Genomic DNA, 20739 nt, shown 5'->3' with positions numbered 1-20739 from the left:
TTTTTGGCTGCCCCACGAATGTGGGCCTTTCGGGCCTTGGGACATTTCGATGAGCGAGTCCCGCTGCTGTATTCTCCTGTCTTTAAGTAGTGGAAAATTTCCTCATAAAAGTCGTCCATGGTTATACAAAGAAAGAACACAATAGTTCGTGCAACAAGCGTTGTTGTGATGATGACCGATGTTTCGTTTTTAAACAGGCATTTCACGGGAGAGCATTTCGACTCATCGGCCAATCATATAGCGAGAATAGCGTGACGTCACTGTCAAGCGCAGGCCCCGCGAATGGATAGTGAGGGGATCGGGATAGTGAACCTACACCTGTAATGCCCCATAATACAAGGGGTAAACTGTACTCCTTCTCCCGCCCCTACTAGTAGGAGCCACGACAACGCAGGCAAGCGCTGCACCCCAGCGGCCTGAGATATTCTCTTCAAATTGGTCCCGTGAAAAATCATAAAAACCGGACATTTTCATGAATTTATAAAACCCGGCTGGATGACAAGGACATGACGTGAAAGGTGCACATGTCCGGGCAAAAGAGGACGTTTGGTCACCCTTCTTTAAGTTATTTCATTTATTTATTCATAAATATGTTTATATGTTATTGCATATTGTTACCTTTGAGTATTGCATTGCTTTGTATTCTAACAGTTCATGAGTTTTCATTTCTGTGAAATTTGACAACTTTTGAAAAGACAGTAATGTCCAAGCCAATACAATAATTGAGAAAGTTGAATTGGTAGCTGAGTTACTACTGAGACAATATTTGTTACTTCATCAACTTTGATCATTTAAAAAAAAAAAAAAAAAACTAGTGGTTTCCTGCTTATGTATTAGCATGAAGAGCCACATTCTTGCCAAGGTTGGTGGATTTTTATGCTAATTGAAACCAATGGCGTTGGTTTGCATAGGGACGGTAGGAACATAACACCACCGACTTTTCAGGATGCTCATATTGTCCTTTCTTTTAAGGAACCTTATTTACATTATATTGAGTTCAGGTATATACAGTGCCTTGCAAAAGTATTCGGCCCCCTTGAACCTTGCAACCTTTCGCCACATTTCAGGCTTCAAACATAAAGATATAAAATTTTAATTTTTTGTCAAGAATCAACAACAAGTGGGATACAATCGTGAAGTGGAACAAAATTTATTGGATAATTTAAACTTTTTTAACAAATAAAAAACTGAAAAGTGGGGCGTGCAATATTATTCGGCCCCCTTGCGTTAATACTTTGTAGCGCCACCTTTTGTTCCAATTACAGCTGCAAGTCGCTTGGGGTATGTTTCTATCAGTTTTGCACATCAAGAGACTGACATTCTTGCCCATTCTTCCTTGCAAAACAGCTCGAGCTCAGTGAGTTTGGATGGAGAGTGTTTGTGAACAGCAGTCTTCAGCTGTTTCCACAGATTCTCGATTGGATTCAGGTCTGGACTTTGACTTGGCCATTCTAACACCTGGATACGTTTATTTTTGAACCATTCCATTGTAGATTTGGCTTTATGTTTTGGATCGTTGTCCTGTTGGAAGATAAATCTCCGTCCCAGTCTCAGGTCTTGTGCAGATACCAATAGGTTTTCTTCCAGAATGTTCCTGTATTTGGCTGCATCCATCTTCCCGTCAATTTTAACCATCTTCCCTGTCCCTGCTGAAGAAAAGCAGGCCCAAACCATGATGCTGCCACCACCATGTTTGACAGTGGGGATGGTGTGTTCAGGGTGATGAGCTGTGTTGCTTTTACGCCAAACATATCGTTTTGAATTGTGGCCAAAAAGTTCAATTTTGGTTTCATCTGCCCAGAGCACCTTCTTCCACATGTTTGGTGTGTCTCCCAGGTGGCTTGTGGCAAACTTTAAATGAGACTTTTTATGGATATCTTTGAGAAATGGCTTTCTTCTTGCCACTCTTCTATAAAGGCCAGATTTGTGCAGTGTACGACTGATTGTTGTCCTATGGACAGACTCTCCCACCTCAGCTGTAGATCTCTGCAGTTCATCCAGAGTGATCATGGGCCTCTTGGCTGCATCTCTGATCAGTTTTCTCCTTGTTTGAGAGAAAGTTTGGAAGGATGGCCGGGTCTTGGTAGATTTGCAGTGGTCTGATGCTCTCTCCATTTCAATATGATGGCTTGCACAGTGCTCCTTGAGATGTTTAAAGCTTGGGAAATCTTTTTGTATCCAAATCCGGCTTTAAACTTCTCCACAACAGTATCTCAGACCTGCCTGGTGTGTTCCTTGGTTTTCATAATGCTCTCTGTACTTTAAACAGAACCCTGAGACTATCACAGAGCAGGTGCATTTATACGGAGACTTGATTACACACAGGTGGATTCTATTTATCATCATCGGTCATTTAGGACAACATTGGATCATCCAGAGATCCTCACTGAACTTCTGGAGTGAGTTTGCTGCACTGAAAGTAAAGGGGCCGAATAATATTGCACGCCCCACTTTTCAGTTTTTTATGTGTTAAAAAAGTTTAAATTGTCCAATAAATGTTGTTCCACTTCACGATTGTGTCCCACTTGTTGTTGATTCTTGACAAAAAAATTAAATTTCATATCTTTATGTTTGAAGCCTGAAATGTGGCGAAAGGTTGCAAGATTCAAGGGGGCCGAATACTTTTGCAAGGCACTGTAGGTAATTTAGATTGTCTTCCCATATGTTCTAAGGACAGAATAGACCCTATCATTATTAAGTGAATTATTTTCATTATGTTCAGACCAGCGGTTGCGCTAGACATTTTCGTTGTCTGTCATTTTGACTGACAGGGTCATAAAAATCCAGTCATAATCTATTTTTACCAGTCACTTAAATTCTTAAAATGATAATGATGACATATTCAATAGTATTTAGTTTTCATTCATTTTTAATTAATATTGTAACGCTTGCTTGACGGCGAAAAATTAGACACGGAAGTTGTATTTTTCTCCCTCTTTTTACTCTGCTTACCGCCAACAACACCAACAAAACAACTCCACTCCCAAAGAAAAAGAGGCAAGTATATAGACCCCAATCACCAACGTCACACAATGATCTTAATTGTGGTTGTCAGCCCAAAATCTTCTAAATATATATTAAATGCATCTTACCAGATATCAAATGACTACTACATAGTCTGTGGTGATCGTTTGGTGGCCAGATTTCTTGTCGAATTACAGCAGTCCATCTCGCTCTCCTCTTCGGGTCTCTCAGAATACGGTAGAACTTCAAGTCTCTCCGTCTATCTTCTCTGTTACTGCAACCAACCGCCACACACGCCTACGCCATTTTGATTATTAATGTTAACGAGCAGAAAAACACGCCGTAATAGGAGGCATGTACATAGCGGTAATGTGTAAACACGACGAGCTGACGGACAATATGGCTGCTCCAGTCAGGGGGCGGAGTTGTGACGTCATGTGATTGGGGTCTATCGACAAGTTTCCTGAGCGAAATACGGGCGCCGCCATCTTGGAAAATGTCTACTTCGCACTTCCGGTCCGGTTGAGTAGCAGTGTGTTAGCAGTGTATTGACGACGATAAAACTACGAAATCAAGCCAGAGCAACCCATGGAATCTTCAAAAATTGATTCAGCACGACCTAGAAGACACGTAGATGAGATTGGATGGCAGTTCGTGTCACTTCGTTGATCATTCGTGGACAAAATTATTAACAACGGTCAGCCTGTGTTAACGTGAGGAATGGATTGATACTACGGCCATTAGTGACCAAAATGTGGTGAAATTACAAGTTATATTAAATTTGCCGACTGCAGAAGGGCTGACATGGATTGTTTTGTTACAAGGAAATGCTACAAGGTTATGTACATATGATGTAAACACAATTAGTATGTCATTCTTTTTTTTTATTGCAGGCATTGATCGCAATAAAACATTTAGACATGATTCCATTTCTTGTTTTATTTAAAACGATTGGTGCACTCCAAAACAGGTCAATAAATCACATTTATAAAAGTATTGCAAAAATAGCATACGAGAATGTGATATCAGACCGCAGAGCTCCGGAGCCTCGTGAACAAATAGCGACATCACGGAGGCCCTCGGCGGCATTTAGATGTGCTTTTTTCCCGTCCTCGGTAATTCCAGCTCCAATAGCATATATTTAAAGATGCTACCGTTCACAAGTTCGTAGTTGGATCACGGCGATCTCGGCGAACCACCGTCTGTCACAATTCCTGCCTCTCTCTCGGCCTCTCCCGGGAGTCGAGCTGTCATCATCATTGTGGAACGCAAACGATATATGTTCGATATATGTCCATCAACGTACAAGTCAAGTTGTCTTCCCTTTTATAACAGCGTTTCCCAGCTGTAAACAAACGAATAAAAACTTGTAACACTTGGATTTATGCGGTGCATTCAAACACGATTAGCAACAGGCGGCTAGCAGCATTAGCAGAAGCTAGTTGTTGTAAAAATGATTAAACTTCGTAATTACAATCATCATCGTAATATCAATAGCAAAGGCAACAAGTCGTTTCATGCGCCAGATTTTAGGTTTCGTATTTTTAGAGCACATTACCTTCCATAACAGCGGGGGCATGACTGCAGGAGCTGCCAGTTTTGTACATCTCCTTCCCTCCCTCCTGTATGACGAGTACGAGCACCCATGGTTTGGAAATCGACATGGTAAGAAGCATTGAGGCCTTGGCTTGGTTCTCCACCCGCCTACATCAAAATAACATTCCCGGGATCTTGTATAAAGACCTTCCAACTTCGATTCCACCGCCATTGACTTCAGTGGTAAATAGGCGGAAACGGAAGGGGAAGGAAGACATAAGGAAGTAAACCGGAAGTACCTCGGAAACTTGTCTATACACAGGCGGCAATCTAGTCCACCAATTGGATGACGCGCTGGCACACCGGGTGCACCAATAAGAACCTCGCGTTGATGTGTCAATCACGGTGCTGCGCCAGACCCCGGTGACGCTACAATATTCTGACAGAATAGCCAACGACGTCATGCATTAAGAGAGACAATAGCTAATTAATATGCTCACTTGCCACCCTGTGGTCTGGGGTGTGAATTGCAACCTGTCAAAATGACGGACGGACTTCAGTTTTTTCCGTCACCGTTTTAAAAAACCGGTCAACGACGGAAAATATTCGGTTAACGCGACCCCTGGTTCAGACCTACATTTACCCCTTTTTCACGTGCTGAATGTGCCAGTCCAAGTCATCAGCCAATCAAACGCTGATTTGATTGGCCATTTTCACAGTATATTTAAACACTCACTCCGAAAAAGCACATTATCTCTTTGTAATTTATTATACACAAAAAGACAACCAACAAGTGCAGAAATTAAAAGAAAAATGCTGTAATAACTATTCAAAAGCACCAATAAAAAATAAAAAACAAATGCATTAAATAAATTACAATTGTTATTACAATATGATTAACACCCACCCACACACACAAACCCATTTAAAGACAGACAGAACACTTTAAAATGAAACTTTTTTTGTCATCTTGACCTATAACCTTACTCACCTTGTCTTCACTGATGCAAAAGCATCTATTGCACTTTCATATGACAGTTGTTTTGGAAGGTGCACTTCTTTCCTGGACTTGGTGGCCTTGGACTTGGTGCTGATGTGGACAAGTTGGCTGTAAAAGATGGCCCTGGATGTACAGATGTACATACAAAATATTTCAGAAGAGCATCTACTAAGAGAAAAAAGTGGAATGTTACATGATAACAATCAAATAGTTGTTGATTGTGAAACCAGCATGACATAACTGACATACCTGTCTATTGGATCCGGCCACTATCTTTGATGGGCGTAGTTAAAAGAAAATAAATTCTTGAAGCACGGCAACAACACAGGACCATGCAATAATAATGAATTAAGTAATATATGATAGCAAAAAAAAAAAAAAGAATATGTTTTTACATGAATGTGATCGCCATTTTAATGAATTAACGACACATTTAAAAAAACGGGGAGCTATCCAAGAATGGGTCCACTTCAGGGGGACACTGACATGAATGTGAACATAAACTGACATGAAAACAAAAATCTGTGAAATGAAATAACACATCAGAGTATCATTAGAGTACTTTGGTTCGAGTCTTGGGGTAGTCTCGGATGCCTCAGATGTAGTTCAGTCCTTGTATATCTCAGATTTTTTTTTCATGATTTTTTCCCCCCTAAATCACATTTATATTACAATACTTTAGTTTGAGTCTAGGGGTGCTCTAGTGTACTTGCACATCCACTCCGTGGGTGGCAGTGGCGCTCTCATTTTCAAAGTGCGCGCAGTATTTTTGAAGTAAGCAAGAGCACACGGAAGAAACTCATGAAGAGCTGGAGAGCTGTGCGCCGTTTTCTAAAGCCGTTTTCCGGCCGGACTCACGCAGTGACCCACTGTCTTCTCCGGTTCTCACGTGTCCGCCCGAGAAGTGCCATTTTCGGCTTGGGATCGTCACGACGACCGCCCTCACCTACGGTTCTCCCTCGGCCGCCGAGAATGCGCTTTTTTCAGGCCGTTTGCCTTTTGGCTTTGACATTTAATACAGTGGTAGATGAGGAAAGACCACTGTTTACTGTGTCTAAAAATGATTATAGCGGACAGCCGGAAGCCAAATCAATTAAGACGCCACTTAAAGATATTAGACCCCAATCTCATTGATAAGCCGCTTGGTTGTTTTTCAGCGAAAACGTGCCGAATATTGCCAACAATCGTCCCGCTTTGTCAGTGTTATAACAGTAAACTAGTGAGCACTGTTAGCATGCTCAGTGCCAAATAACCCCACACCATTGCAAACTGGAGGTGAACTGTGAGCAGCGAAAATAAAAACCGTCCTTCTGTCCAAAGACACCTTTTTTACCCTCTTCTATTCAGTTTTGTTTTTTCCGTCAATTTTTTTTTGACATATTGTCCTCATGAGTTCATGTTTCTAATCAATTTGAATTTGTTATTATTTACTGATTTTATTTTTCAGTATCAAATGGTCAAAAATTTACCTTGAGTGCATTTTTACAGTTTGGATGTGACTTTTTTTTTTTTTTAATTCAGGCAAATTGATGCGCGTTAAGTGTTTTCTGTTACAAACATAACAATGTTAATAAAGTTATACTTTATAAGTTGATCTCTGTTATTTTCTCTAATAGAAAAAAAAAGGATACAATGTGAGGCAGAGATGTACTTATAATAGTAATATAGACAAATGATACTATTTACAGTGGCGGCAGAGTTTTGGGGGGGGCGCGAAACATTTACGTCTTCCTTGGGGGGGCGTAACAAAAAATAATTGAGAAGCACTGGTGTACATGCAGGTTATGGTGTTATATCGTCCCTACCAATGTTGAGACCAGTTTTTTTTTTTTTTTTTTTTTTGCACGCCAAGTTTTGTCTCCAGAGCTTTACCCACTTACCTAGCCAAAGCTTTCGTAAGCTGAACTCATTCCACTTCAGACAACCTGCCTGTCTTTGGAAAGATGGTCATTGCACAAAGAAAAACAAACATCAAAACAACGAAAGTGAAAAGTACACACGGCGGCTTAATTTTCGTTATCAGTAAACGGTCTATATTTATTTTATTGTTTACAGTTGTGCTGTACAAGGGTTGTAACAAAATGGTGACAGATGTATACAAAGACTGTAGACAGCAGAAGTGACAGATACAATTTTCTCTTTGAAAATGTTCCTTAGTTAATAATGTACCGTGGTCTTAGATTTGAAATGCTGACTGTACATGTCCATTTATGATATGTAAACTTGCACCTGAACCTATGGAAGCTCATTATGGACAATGTTGTGTTTGGTCATCAAATTCAAGAATAAAGGAATTCAGGATATTTGCTTTCCAATATTTACCAATGTACTGATAGTAAATACTTACAAGATTGCCTGTTGTTTTCAGCTATAATATATACGTATATATACAATGCATGTTTTATCATTGAATAATTTTCTGCTAGGATTTTACATACAACATTTCATTTTTCCCCCCAGTTGTGACTTGTTTAAAATTCCACTACATAGAAAAATGACTACACGTATCGATGTAATGGGGCTTTTTACGAATATGTATTCATTATACAGTGCTGGCCAAAAGTATTGGCACCCCTGCAATTCTGTCAGATAATGCTCAATTTCTACCAGAAAATAATTGCAATTACAAATGTTTTGGTAGTAATATCTTCAATTATTTTGCTTGCAATGAAAAAACACAAAAGAGAATGAATTAAAAAAAATAAATTATTATCATTTTACACAAAACTCCAAAAATGGGCTGGACAAAAGTATTGGCACCTTCAGCCTAATACTTTGTAGCACAACCTTTAGACAAAATAACTGCGAACAACCGCTTACGGTATCCATCAATGAGTTTCTTACAACGCTCTGCTGGAATTTTAGACCATTCTTCTTTGGCCAAATGCTCCAGGTCTCTGAGATTTGAATGATGCCTTCTCCAAACTGCCACTTTCAGATCTCGCCACAGGTGTTCTATGGAATTCAGGTCTTGACTCATTGCTGGCCACTTTAGAAGTCTCCAGTGATTTCTCTCAAACCATTTTCTAGTGCTTTTTGAAGTGTGTTTTGGGTCATTGTCCTGCTGGAAGACCCTTGACCTCTGAGGGAGACCTAGCTTTCTCACACTGCGCCCTAGATTATGCTGCAAAATTTGTTGGCAGTCTTCAGACTTCATAATGCCATGCACACGGTCAAGCAGTCCAGTGCCAGAGGCAGCAAAGCAACCCCAAAAAATCAGGGAACCTCCGCCATGTATGACTGTGGGGGGCTTTTCCCAAAAAGCTCTTACTTTTGTCTCATCTGACCAGAGAACATTCTTCCAAAACGTTTTGGCTTTCTCAGGTAAGTTTTGGCAAACTCCAGCCTGGCTTTTTTTATGTCTCTGGGTCAGAAGTGGGGTAATGGTAATGGTAATGGTGTTATACTTATATAAGCGCTTCTTCAGGGGTATCCTACCATAGAGTCCCTTTTCATTCAGACACCGACGGATAGTAAGGATTGACACTGTTGTACCCTCGGACTGCGGGACAGCTTGAACTTGTTTGGACGTTAGTCGAGGTTCTTTATACACCATCCGCACAATCTTTCGATGCAATCTCTTGTCACTTTTTCTTTTCCATCCACATCTAGGGAAGTTAGCCACAGTGCCACGGGCTTTACACTTATTGATGACACTGCGCATGATTGACTCAGGAACACTCAGGTCTTTGGAGATGGACTTGTAGCCTTGAGATTGCCTATGCTTCCTCACAATTTTGCTTCTCAAGTCCTCAGACAGTTTTTTGGTCTTCTTTCTTTTCTTTATGCTCAATGTGGTACACACAAGGACAAAGGACAGAGTTTGGGTCAACTTTAATCCATTTTAACTGGCTGCAAGTGTGATTTAGTTATTGCCACCAGCTGTTTTGTGCCACAGGTAAGTAACAGGTGCTGTAAATTACAGAAAATAGAGAAGCATCACATGATTTTTCAAAGGGTGCCAATACTTTTGTCCGGCCCATTTATGAGGTTTTGAGTAAAATGATAATGATTTATTCTTCCCCCCATTCTATTTTGTGTTTTTTCATTGTAAGTAAAATAAATGAAGATGTTACTACCAAAGCATTTGTAATTGCAATCATTTTCTGGGAGAAATTGAGCATTATCTGATAGAATTGCAGGGGTGCCAATACTTTTGGCCGGCACTGTAGGTGTCCTAGTTGAAAGGGATTGGACGTCTATTGCTGTCAATGGCAGCCAAAGAGTTAAGCTATGTGGGGTCAGAGATTTATAAAATCAACAAAATAAATGAAATAAAATTCCGAGAGCAAAATACACACGGGCCACACTTATTTGAATTGATGTCTCTATTCTTTGTCTTTTTTCCCCCCCAAATTAATTACAATTAGTTTGAATTTATTTTGAGAAATTTTAGTTTTTCAATTTAATTTTGTTTTATTTCATGTAGAATTATTATTAGGTCTGTCAAAATTATCGCGTTAACGCGCGGTAATTAATTTTTTAAATTAATCACGTTAAAATAATTGACGCAATTAACACACATGTCCCGCTCAGACAGTATTCTGCCTTTTGGTAAGTTTTACAGCAAGTTTTTTTGTGCTGTCTAACAGCGAACTCTTGTGGTCGCTTTGCGACATGGTTTATTGCTTGCCAGTTCAATATGGCTGCACGACGTCTCGGGCTGACGCCTACGTTGTAATGTTGTGCTTATATGATCCTTGGACAAGATTTGTCCGTAAGTATGGTTGTTGTAAAGAATGTACATATTATGTTAGTAAGCGAAATGTTATATTTTTTGTATGAGACGCTTTTTGTTTATGTTTAGTGAACCTATATAGCGTGCTAAGCTAACGTTGTTGCTAATGCAATGCTTGTGTACTTTTTTTTGTAGTTTCACTACAGTCTAAGGAGGACAGTGGTTTGAGGCCATTTTATTAATAAATCAGATGAAAAAGGAAGAAGTCTGATTATTAAGGCGTCGTTCACTAGCTGTCTAGCTTTGGAAAAAGTAGACACTTCGGAGTGAGGACAGCATAGACAGATTTAAATGACAGTAGAGTGAAATGCCCACTACAGTCCTTATGTACCGTATGTTGAATGTATATATCAATTTTGTGTCTTATCTTTCCATTCCAACAAATTATTTTACAGAATATATATAAAATTTACAGAAAAATATGGCATATTTTATAGATGGTTTGAATTGCGATTAATTGCGATTAATTACGATTAATTAATTTTTAAGCTGTAATTAACTCGATTAAAAATTTTAATCGTTTGACAGCCCTAATTATTATTATTATTATTATTTTTATTACTCACGGCTCTTTTTTAATTAGCCTTTGTTTTATTTTAAATATTGTTTTTATTTATTACTATTTAAACAAGTTTTTTTTCACCCCCCCAAAATTGATCCCTCAGTTAATTTATTCATTTTCTTTACAAGGATCTTTATTTATTTATTTATTACCCATGTGGGTCACAAAATATTGTCCTATGAGCTGCACTATTGAGACCCCTGAACAATATGAATGTTTACAGGAAAAAAAAAAACATAATTCGCGCTTCAACGGGTTAACAATTGCACAATTAACATAGACCAAAGAGATTAAGACTTTTTCTTGTCATTAATAAGCTTCCATAGATTTTATTTTGCAGGACCAAATCATAAATTTTGCCCTTAATCATTTCAGTAGTTGTAGAATGTAAACATTGGTTAGCCATGAACGATATAAATCTCAGACGTCACATTTTTCAGCCACATTCAAGACAATGACGGAATATATCATGTCAGAACGAGGTCAAATATTTATTTTAGGAGTTGAAATGTTGGGAAGGGGGAATGAAATCTAAAACAGCAATCATTGCAAATTTGAAGAAATGTCTCTCAATAAATAAACCGTATGTGCGAGACCCAAATTAATTTAAATAAATAGATAAATAAATATGTACAAAGAACGGATGAAGGTCAGCGTCCCTGCAATACAGAGGCAGAGCAACTAAAAACATGCATCGTCCGCCCCTATACAGTCCACGTACGAGGCAAAGCAGCAACGAGTGGCGCTGCAGATTTATTTGGCACAACCTAACACTGGCTTCCACTTGACCAGTCCTTTCAGTTGGCAGAAGCACGTCTGACGACACCACCAGAGGCAAAGAAACAAAAACGAAACAAAAAAAAACAAACAATCAAAGTAGCAGAGTGGCTCACTGTCAGGCATCTTAGTCTCCCCTTAATTTTAAACGTATAAAAATAACTATTTTGACAATATACTTCCATATAAGAACAATAATTTTCAGAGTCAGACGAATTAGCAGATTCTCTTTTTGTGTTTGAACTGCAGGACTAAGTTAATACATTTTAAGTCAGGGATGTCCATACTACTACCCGTTGCCCAATTTTTATTGGTTAGCATCAAATTATGAAATTATCAATGTGTGGCTCATTGGTAGAGTTGTCGTTCCCCAACCCAGTGTTTGTGGGCTTGATTCTCCGCCCTGATGACCCCGTCTGAAGCTGCAGGCATACAGTGAGGAAAAAAGTATTTGAACACCCGGGTTTGCACAGACTGCAGCAGTGATTTTGCACCACTGATCCAGACAAATCTTCTCTCAATCAATCAGGTTTCTGGACTGTCACTGAGAAATAGGGGTCCACGATATCCATTTTTTGAAACCAATACCGATATCGATAACTTCCTGCTCCTCAAGGCCGATACGATACGATACGATAACCGATAACATGTATATAATTTTTTTAATGTATATCAATCAGTCAATATCAATGACGATGCCTCCCCTGAACAAAGAGCACTGATCTATAACAAACAGAAACCCAACAGGTATTGTGCTTTGTCAGCAGATAAAACATTTGTTGCAACAGGAGAGGAGACTTTTGTCGTCTTGGTCTATGAAACAACTTTCTTAACCTGGCAATTACAAAACAGCAAGCCTATCAATAACTAAAAGGCCTCTCAATAACTTCAAAAAATCTCTGTAAAACACATACATTTCCTAATTGCCTAGTAAGGTTTATAACTCAGTGAAGGAAAAAATACGGCCTCTGGAACAGTAACAAGCCTTTGCATACTGGCAAAACAGGAGTGTAAACAAATGCACATCCAAATCCCAATCCAACACCAAAAATATTATCAATAGGCCCGATAACATATATTGTTAATGGATTTATTGGGATGACGTCATAATTCCTATTATCAGACCGATAATTATCGTGCACCTCTACTGTGAAACACCGAGTTTGAGCTTCATCCAAAGATTTCATAATTGGGTTTAGGTCTGGAGACCGGTTAGGCCCTTCCAGGCTCTTGATATGCTTTTTATGAAGCCAATCCTTGGTTATTCTGGCTGTCTGCTTCGGGCCATTGTCATGTTGGAAAACCCAGTGACGACACATTGTCAATGCTCTAACTGAGGGAAGAAGGTCATTCCCCAAAATCAAACTATACATGGCCCTGGACATCCTCTCCTAAATCCAGTCCCACGAGCACAAAAGTACCCCCAAAGCATGATGCTACACCCATGCTTCCCAGTAGGGATGGTGTTCTTGAGATGGTATTCATCATTTTTCTTCCTCCAAACACAGTGACTGGAATTAAGACCATAAAGTTCCATTTTGATCTCATATGAACAAATGACCTTCTCCCACGACTCCTCTGGATCATCCAAATGGTCACTGGCAAATTTAAAACAGGCCTGGACATGTGCTGGATTAAGCAGGGGAACATTGCATGCCATGCATGATTTTAAACCATGACATCTTAATGTCCCAGCTCCTTTCTGGTCATTGACCAGCTCCTCCAGTGTAGTTCTTTGCTGATTCCTGACAATTCTTAGGATCATTGATACCCTACGAGGTAGATCTTTCATGGAGCCCCAGTCTGAGGGAGATTGACTGTCATGTTTATCGTCTTCCATTTTCTAATAATTGCTCCAACGGGGCCTCACCAAGCTGCTTGGCAATTGCCCCGTAAAACTTTCCAGCCTTGTTGGGGGGGTCTACAAATCTGTTTCTGGTGTCTTTGATAGCTCTTTGAGGTGAATGGGGTGAACAGGTGTTTATATGCAGCTAACTGCCTCAAACAGGTTAAAAACTCAGACTCAAAAAAAGTCCACCTCCACTTATTTAGGGGAATAAGTGGAGTGGAGGTGGACTTCCTAATGGTGCCTAACAGGTCTTTGAGCCTCACAATTCTAGCTAATGGGCATGTGTTCAAATACTTACTTGCAGCAGTATAATACAAATTAATTGGTAAAAATTTGATACACTGTGATTTCTGGATTTTTTTTGTGGATTGTCTCTCACAGTGGACAAGCACCTACCATCAAAATTTCAAACCCGCCCATTGTTTCTAAGTGGGAGAACTTGCAAAATTGCAGGCTGTTCAAATACTTATGTTCCTCACTATATCTGATTCCAATGGGATTACTCCTCAAATCGGATTTTTAGGGCTGACTTTTCACACTACTTTTAGCAAGTGTTCAAATCAGGTTTTGGCCTGTTCAGACTAGTCCACATTATTGACACACCTGACAGGTTTCTCTGGCAACGAAGGCGCCATCCAGTATAGAGTCCCTTTTTTCCATATTTGATATGAAACTACCTCCTGTATGGGGTTTTAATCTGTCTCGCAAAAATCTGATTTCTGTGCTTTGTGACTGTTCAGACTACAAAAAAAAGCCATTCCGTTTCAATCCAGATGGGCTAAAAAAATCAGATTTTGGCTGCCAGTCTGAACAAAGCCTAAGTACCCTTGAGCAAAATACTGAACCCCACGTTAATCCTAGTGCTGCTTCACTAGTAGGTAGATGAGGATATAGTGTCAAAGCGCTTTGAGTGCCATAGAGGTGGAAAGGCGCTATAAAAGTGTAACTCCATTTACCAATATTACGCACAAGACGCTCAAGTTCAGGCTACATTCGATTGCACTTCTCAGTTTTAACACTAGTAGATGGAGCTAGTCATTGAAACAGTACTTGTACATTAACTCAGGGGTCTAAACCTGACATGCTGAAATCGATGTAGGAAACTGTAGAATTGGCTTTTTTGTTGCTTGTAGCCCTTCATTCAGTCACTGCCAATGATAGTGTTAGACATCAAATCCATTTTAACACTTTGGAAAGGCTGGCATTGAGTGATCATTAGGGTTGGGCATTGAGAATCGAGCATCGATGGTAACCGGTTCTAACACTAAGAGGCTCCCGGAATCGTTCGAATTTTTAAATTTCGATTCCTTGTTTCGATGCCTTGACTGCTGAGCAGAAAAAAATTGCTCGAGTTCAAAGACTGATATTTATATACAAGTTAAAATTAGCCCTGTAAGAAGTTCATTTAATTAAAAAAAAATCATAGAGAAGTTAAGACTTTAATATAAACTATACAATTTATTTTGACCCTGCATTTTTTTTTTTTTGACCCTGCCTCTTCAAAGAATCGGAATCGAGAATCGTTTGGAACCGGAATCGAAACGTGAAGTCTGAATTGAAACCATAATCGCTAAATTTCAAACAATGCCCAACCCTAGTGATCACGTTTCACTGCTATTGACGGCGATAGACGTCGTTTGATCAAACACTGTCAATGGCAGCCAAAGAGAGAAGCTATGTGAATTCACAAGAGATTTTCGAATTGATGTCTAAAAAATGTTTTCCAATAAATTATTTTGATGTTTCAATGTTTTTAAATTAAGTGTATTTCATCTAAAATTATTTAGATTTTTTTAAATTACACATTGACTTTTTAAAATGTGCATTTTTAAAATAAATATTTATATAATGGATTTTTTTCCCTTTGATTGCCCATTGCAAAATTCCTATGGGCAACAGTAAGTAATACTACAGTTGGTTGTAAAATATTGTTGGTGGGCCACCAAGGTCCTATATAACAATAATAAAGACATTAAAAAATTGATGAAAGGATTCAATTATAGTTTTTTTCAATTGCTTTGATACGTTTCTCAGATCAGAATTGAAATTCTAAAAACTACTTGTTCAACCCTCGCAACATTGTATCACTAGTGCACATAAAAAGGCAGTTTCTCATTTCTTTGAGCAAGTTGCAAATGTTTTTGTGCATCCATGCAAATGATTTATGCAATTCTCTGCTGTTTCCTACATTATCAGTTGCATCTGTCATGATGGTCAAAATGGTGGATCATGAGTCTCTATTGAATAGTCTCACCACCCACAACATTTAGTCATTACTTCATTGATTAAGTCTTTACATGCAAAATACATGAACATGCTGTTAGAATATGTCAACATGTGTGTGCTTATTTGTAAGCATTTTTGTGACTTATTTTACGTAACTTATTTTAACCTGCCAAAATTTGTGATAGTTTGGGACAATGTGGGTTTCTACCACCCCAACATAATCAGGGAATGGTTTGCAACCAACAACAGAATGGTGATGGAGTTCTTCCCACCATACTCCCCATTCCTCAATCTCATAGAAGAGTTTTTCTTCACATGGAGATGGCAAGTGTATGATTGCCAGCCAGACAATTCAGATGACTCTTCTGGATGCCATGAATGGAGCATGCAATGACATCACAGCTGATGCCTGCACAGGCTGGATAAGGCATTCAAGAAGATTCTTTCCATGCTGTATAGCAAAAAAAGACAACCACTGTGACGTGGATAAAAATTCGTGGTTCAACAGGGAGGAATGTCAAAATGTACAGAAAGAATGATGGGGGAAAAAAAAAATCTATGTTTAGTTGTGCACATGTCTTACGTTCACTTTTCTAATTTTGCTTTTGTTTTTTTCTTTGTGATACTCAGAGCTGTCTTTTGCCTTCTGTATCGCTGTGACTGTCAAGAATTTGTAAGAACAGTAAAAGTATAAACTGAATCTTGTCCAGTCTCATGCAATCAATCACAAATGTGTAATTTGCAATTGTCATCAAAACCTACGTACACCAACTTCAGCATCAGAGTCTTCCACCAGAGTAACTGTTCAATAGCGTAACGCACGAATGCTATTTTTAGACCGTGACGTCGCATCGTAAAGCGGAAGTGAGACATTATAGACACACCCTCGCATACAAACTATTATATTTCTCCTAGTTTTCTCCCGTAATCTTTCAACAACGAACATGTCGATCAAACACTGCTGCTACGGAACTTGTAGAAACGACTCTAGACATTACGACCGTCCACATATGAAAGATGTTTTCTTCATGCATTTCCCGAAACCAAAGACTCAAACGAAAAAATGTGAGCAATGGATCAGCTTGTGCGGACGTCTGAAAGACCAGTTTAACATCAGCAAGGTGAAGTCATTCACCTTCATATGCAGTAAAAATTTTGTTGGGGATCATGGTCCTACAAATGACAATCTCGACCCATTGCTTGTCACAGCGTCCCCCGAAGTGGTAAACCATTTTGATATTTTTTAGGGCTGTCAAACGATTAGAATTTTTAATCGAGTTAATCACAGCTTAAAAATTAATTAATCGTAATTAATCGCAATTAAAAATATGCCATATTTTTCAGTAAATTATTGTTGGAATGGAAAGATAAGACACAAGACGGATATATACTGTACATTCAACATACTGTACATAAGCACTGTATTTGTTAATTATAACAATAAATCAACAAGATGTTAAAGTGTTAAAGCGATCCATGGATAGAAAGACTTGTAGTTCTTAAAAAGATAAATGTTAGTACAAGTTATAGAAATTTTATATTAAAACCCCTCTTAATGTTTTCGTTTTAATAAAATTTGTAAAACTTTCAATCAAAAAATAAACTAGTAGCTCGCCATTGTTGATGTCAATAATTACACAATGCTCATGGTGCTGAAACCCATAAAATCAGTCGCACCCAAGCGCCAGCAGAGGGCGACAAAACACCAAAAAAGTAACAAGTGGAAATGACACTGTGCTGTCATTTTAACCTGTTTGAGCGGGCATGTGCGTTAAATGCGTCAAATATTTTAACAAGATTAATTTAAAAAAATAATTACCGCCCGTTAACGGGATAATTTTGACAGCCCTAATATTTTTACTTATTTTTTAGCGTGGCGTTTTGCCGTGCTGCTTCTGTCTGAGAATTGAATGACCTGGAAAAAATTTAAGTGGTAGCTGACTGCCACCGTTGTTACCTTTTCTGTTGTGAAGAAACAACTTTAGTAAAGGGGAAGTGTAGATACATTAATAGAAATAAATTAAAATAAAAAATTAAAATTGTTTGTTCGCTGTCACTGACTAGCATTTGCGATCGCTACACAAAACTAACAATATAAATTACCTCCAAGAACGGTCAGAGACGTAAGACAACCAGAGGATGTAATATATAAGAAAGACAGGGCATATGGGGGTAAAGGATAGATTGTTGAAACAGGACAACGTCATTGTCAGTGGCGTAAGGAAAAAGGTGTGGATCAGCTCGTCTCTTTTTCAGCCCTCTACACTCAAGCCATCTCTTTAACTGAACATTTGTATGTTCTTCCACATCTTTACAAGTTAATTTGGCACCAGGGACATCATTTTCGGACAGAATTGGTAGGTTTAGCTCTGTAAACATCTCCTTCATACACTATTTCCATTCATTTACAATTAAGGACAAACGAAGCGTATCCCCCCTTAGCAACAGTTGCTAACGTCATGAATATTAATGAGCGGAAGTGACGTGTCGCGTGCGGTACGCAATTGAGAGTATGACTAAGCAATTTGACTCTCTTGTCTGTACACAATGAAACAAGGACTTGTCATTCTGACAGCATGTTCATAGACACAGAAAGGTAATTTTGAGCGATAGACTAAGTATTTTGAACAAAAAACTGGCTTTTGCAGGTAATCCATGTTGTTTTGCTACTTGTACGACATGTTGTGAGGATTGCACAAGTAGTTTTGATACGTTCAGTTGTGAGAAACGTACCAAAGCAATTGAGAAAAACTGTAAAAGTGTTAAAACATGTCATCTTCAAATCTGGGCAATTTGTGAGTGAGCTTAACAGCACCCCAAAAAAAAAAAGAAGAAAAAAAAAACAAAAAACTTCCAAGGCAAAGTTAATAAATACTGAACTCCCCTAATTTATCATAAAGTAGTCTGATCGTTGGGGTCCACAATTTATGTTCACCTTCACAGTTAAAAACACACAATTGCAAATTGAAACACCTAACCATCAATGCGTTTCCAACCAGATTATAAGCGACGTTCCAAAATACAACATCCCTTCACTCTGGAAATACTTCAAAACAATTCAAGGCAACCTTGCAAGTTGCAAGCACGAAACCTTTCAAGGCAAAAAGCACTTAACCTCCGGTAAAATTTCCTCTGGCAAAAAAAAAAAATTCTTTCTTCACACTCTGCGACTGCCTCACTGACTAAAAGACACAAAAGCTATAGAGTACAACAGCATCTTATAGCTAGAATTTCACCGTCTTGCAAAAAAAAAAAAAAAAAAAAAAAAAAAAAAAAAAAGAAAAAGTGAAGAAATGTGAAGCGATAAGTCAGTTAAGCAAGTCCAAAAAAAAGGTCAAACAATGTAAACAGTTGTTTTGCAAATGTCTTGTCATGTTTTTTTTGTTTAGTTTTTTAAATTTTTTTTTTACTTCTGATAAAATACAGAAATGGAAAAAAAAAATAAAGGTAGTGGGCTCCCCCCCAAAAGACCCGTGAGTTCATGACATACACATCTCATGTACAAGAAAAAGAAGTTCCATCCGAGAGATTGTCGGATTTCATTACCGGCAGGTTTGTGTCAGAATGAAAGAACACTAAAGCCTGGAGGAGAAAACAGGCGGGTATATTACATAGAGCAGGGGTGTCCAAACTTTATCTCCGTGGGCCGCGTTTAGAAAAATTGAAGGAAAGATTGTGGTTTTAAAAATGTATTGATTTATATTCATTATTAAGTATTAACTCGTTGGATGCTATTGATGGCGGTAGATGGCGGTAGATGTCCAATCCATTTTGACTGCAGCAGTATATCGCTGCCAGCCCCCCAGTCAAATTGGATTGGACGTTTATCACTGTCAATGGCAGCGAAACTATATCACTCAATGCCAGCCTTGTCATTGATATTTTCATCATTTGCTGCAGGCCAATAAAAACAGGGCAGCGAGTCGCAATTGACCTGCGGGCTGTAGTTTGGACACCCCTGACATAGAGTGATGAAAAAGAACTGTTAGTACTTGTGGTCAGGTTCACCAACCACATACACCATGTGTGAGTGTGGTTAAAGTGTATAAGCACATGTGTGAGTTCCACCAAAACAGGAACACAGTTTAGTCATTATTTGTGTTTTTCTAATACCAACTTTGTTGCAGCTGAATCTGCACGCCCAGTTTGTCTGTTACTCCTGCGCCCTTCCTAAAAGAAATGTGTGGCCAGACAAGACGTCATACCAGGCCTTTCGCTGCAGTATCGGTGAACACCATCCAGTCACGTAGCACCCGTTGTCTTCCTTTCTGCTGGTCAGCCTACTCAATAGAGCGTGGAGGAAGACGGACAGGGCGATGAAGGGCCGGGAAATGAGGAATGGTGCTCTGTATCCCGGCTGGCGTCCGACAAGAGTAAAGAAAAGTAAAGAGGAGGAAGGTCGAAGTATTGCGGTCGGTTGCCATGGGCGGGGCGGTGGTCTTATTCGATGACCATGCAGCGCGGCAGGTGTTGCGAATAGTATTTGAAGAGCTCGGCAGTAGCTCCTGGGCAGTTGGTCAGCTCCAGTTCCTCCAAATCTTGCAGCTGAATGAGACCTGACAGACCTGTAGTGGTCAGCAGGGGGCAACCTGAAGAAGAGAGAATAATCTGTTGGGAATTATCGACAGTTCAATTTGATAATTAACATTTAGGCGCACATATTCGTGGTTCGGCATGGGAAATCGGTAATGGAAAACTCACCCATTCGCTGTTTAGAAAAGCAATTTTTGAAAAGTAATCCGTGGGTCATTTCAGAATTGGAGGACATTTTCATCTCACCATTCAAATTTTTAAATAGCCGACATTCAAAATGCAAAAAAAAATTAAATAAATAAATGAAATAGGGCTGTCAAAATTATCGCGTTAGCGGGAGTTAAATAATTTTCTTAATTAATCACGTTAAAAAATTTGACGCAATTAACGCAGATGCCCCGCTCAGACAAATTTAAATGACGGTACAGTGAAACACTCACTTGTTAATTGTGTTTAATGGAGTTTTGCCACCCTCTGCTGGCGCTTGGGTGCGACTGATTTTATAGGCTTCAGCACCCATGAGCATTGTGTGAGTAATTATTGACATCAACAAT

The 20739-nt window shown here is 39.0% G+C and overlaps 1 protein-coding gene across 1 annotated transcript in view; it reads right to left on the bottom strand.

The window, feature by feature from the left end:
- Nucleotides 1-13727: 13727 nt before the first annotated feature.
- fbxl16 (F-box and leucine-rich repeat protein 16) overlaps nucleotides 13728-20739 on the bottom strand; it is a 78916-nt gene continuing 71904 nt past the window's right edge. The window contains exon 7 of the mRNA XM_057860899.1: nucleotides 13728-20241. Within this exon, the coding sequence (XP_057716882.1) occupies nucleotides 20093-20241 (149 nt within the window). The 3' untranslated portion in view covers nucleotides 13728-20092. The remainder of the gene's footprint in view (nucleotides 20242-20739) is intronic.

Source organism: Corythoichthys intestinalis, chromosome 16 (assembly GCF_030265065.1).
Source record: "Corythoichthys intestinalis isolate RoL2023-P3 chromosome 16, ASM3026506v1, whole genome shotgun sequence".
Classification (NCBI taxonomy): domain Eukaryota; kingdom Metazoa; phylum Chordata; class Actinopteri; order Syngnathiformes; family Syngnathidae; genus Corythoichthys; species Corythoichthys intestinalis.
This window is presented reverse-complemented; position numbering and strand designations above follow the sequence as displayed.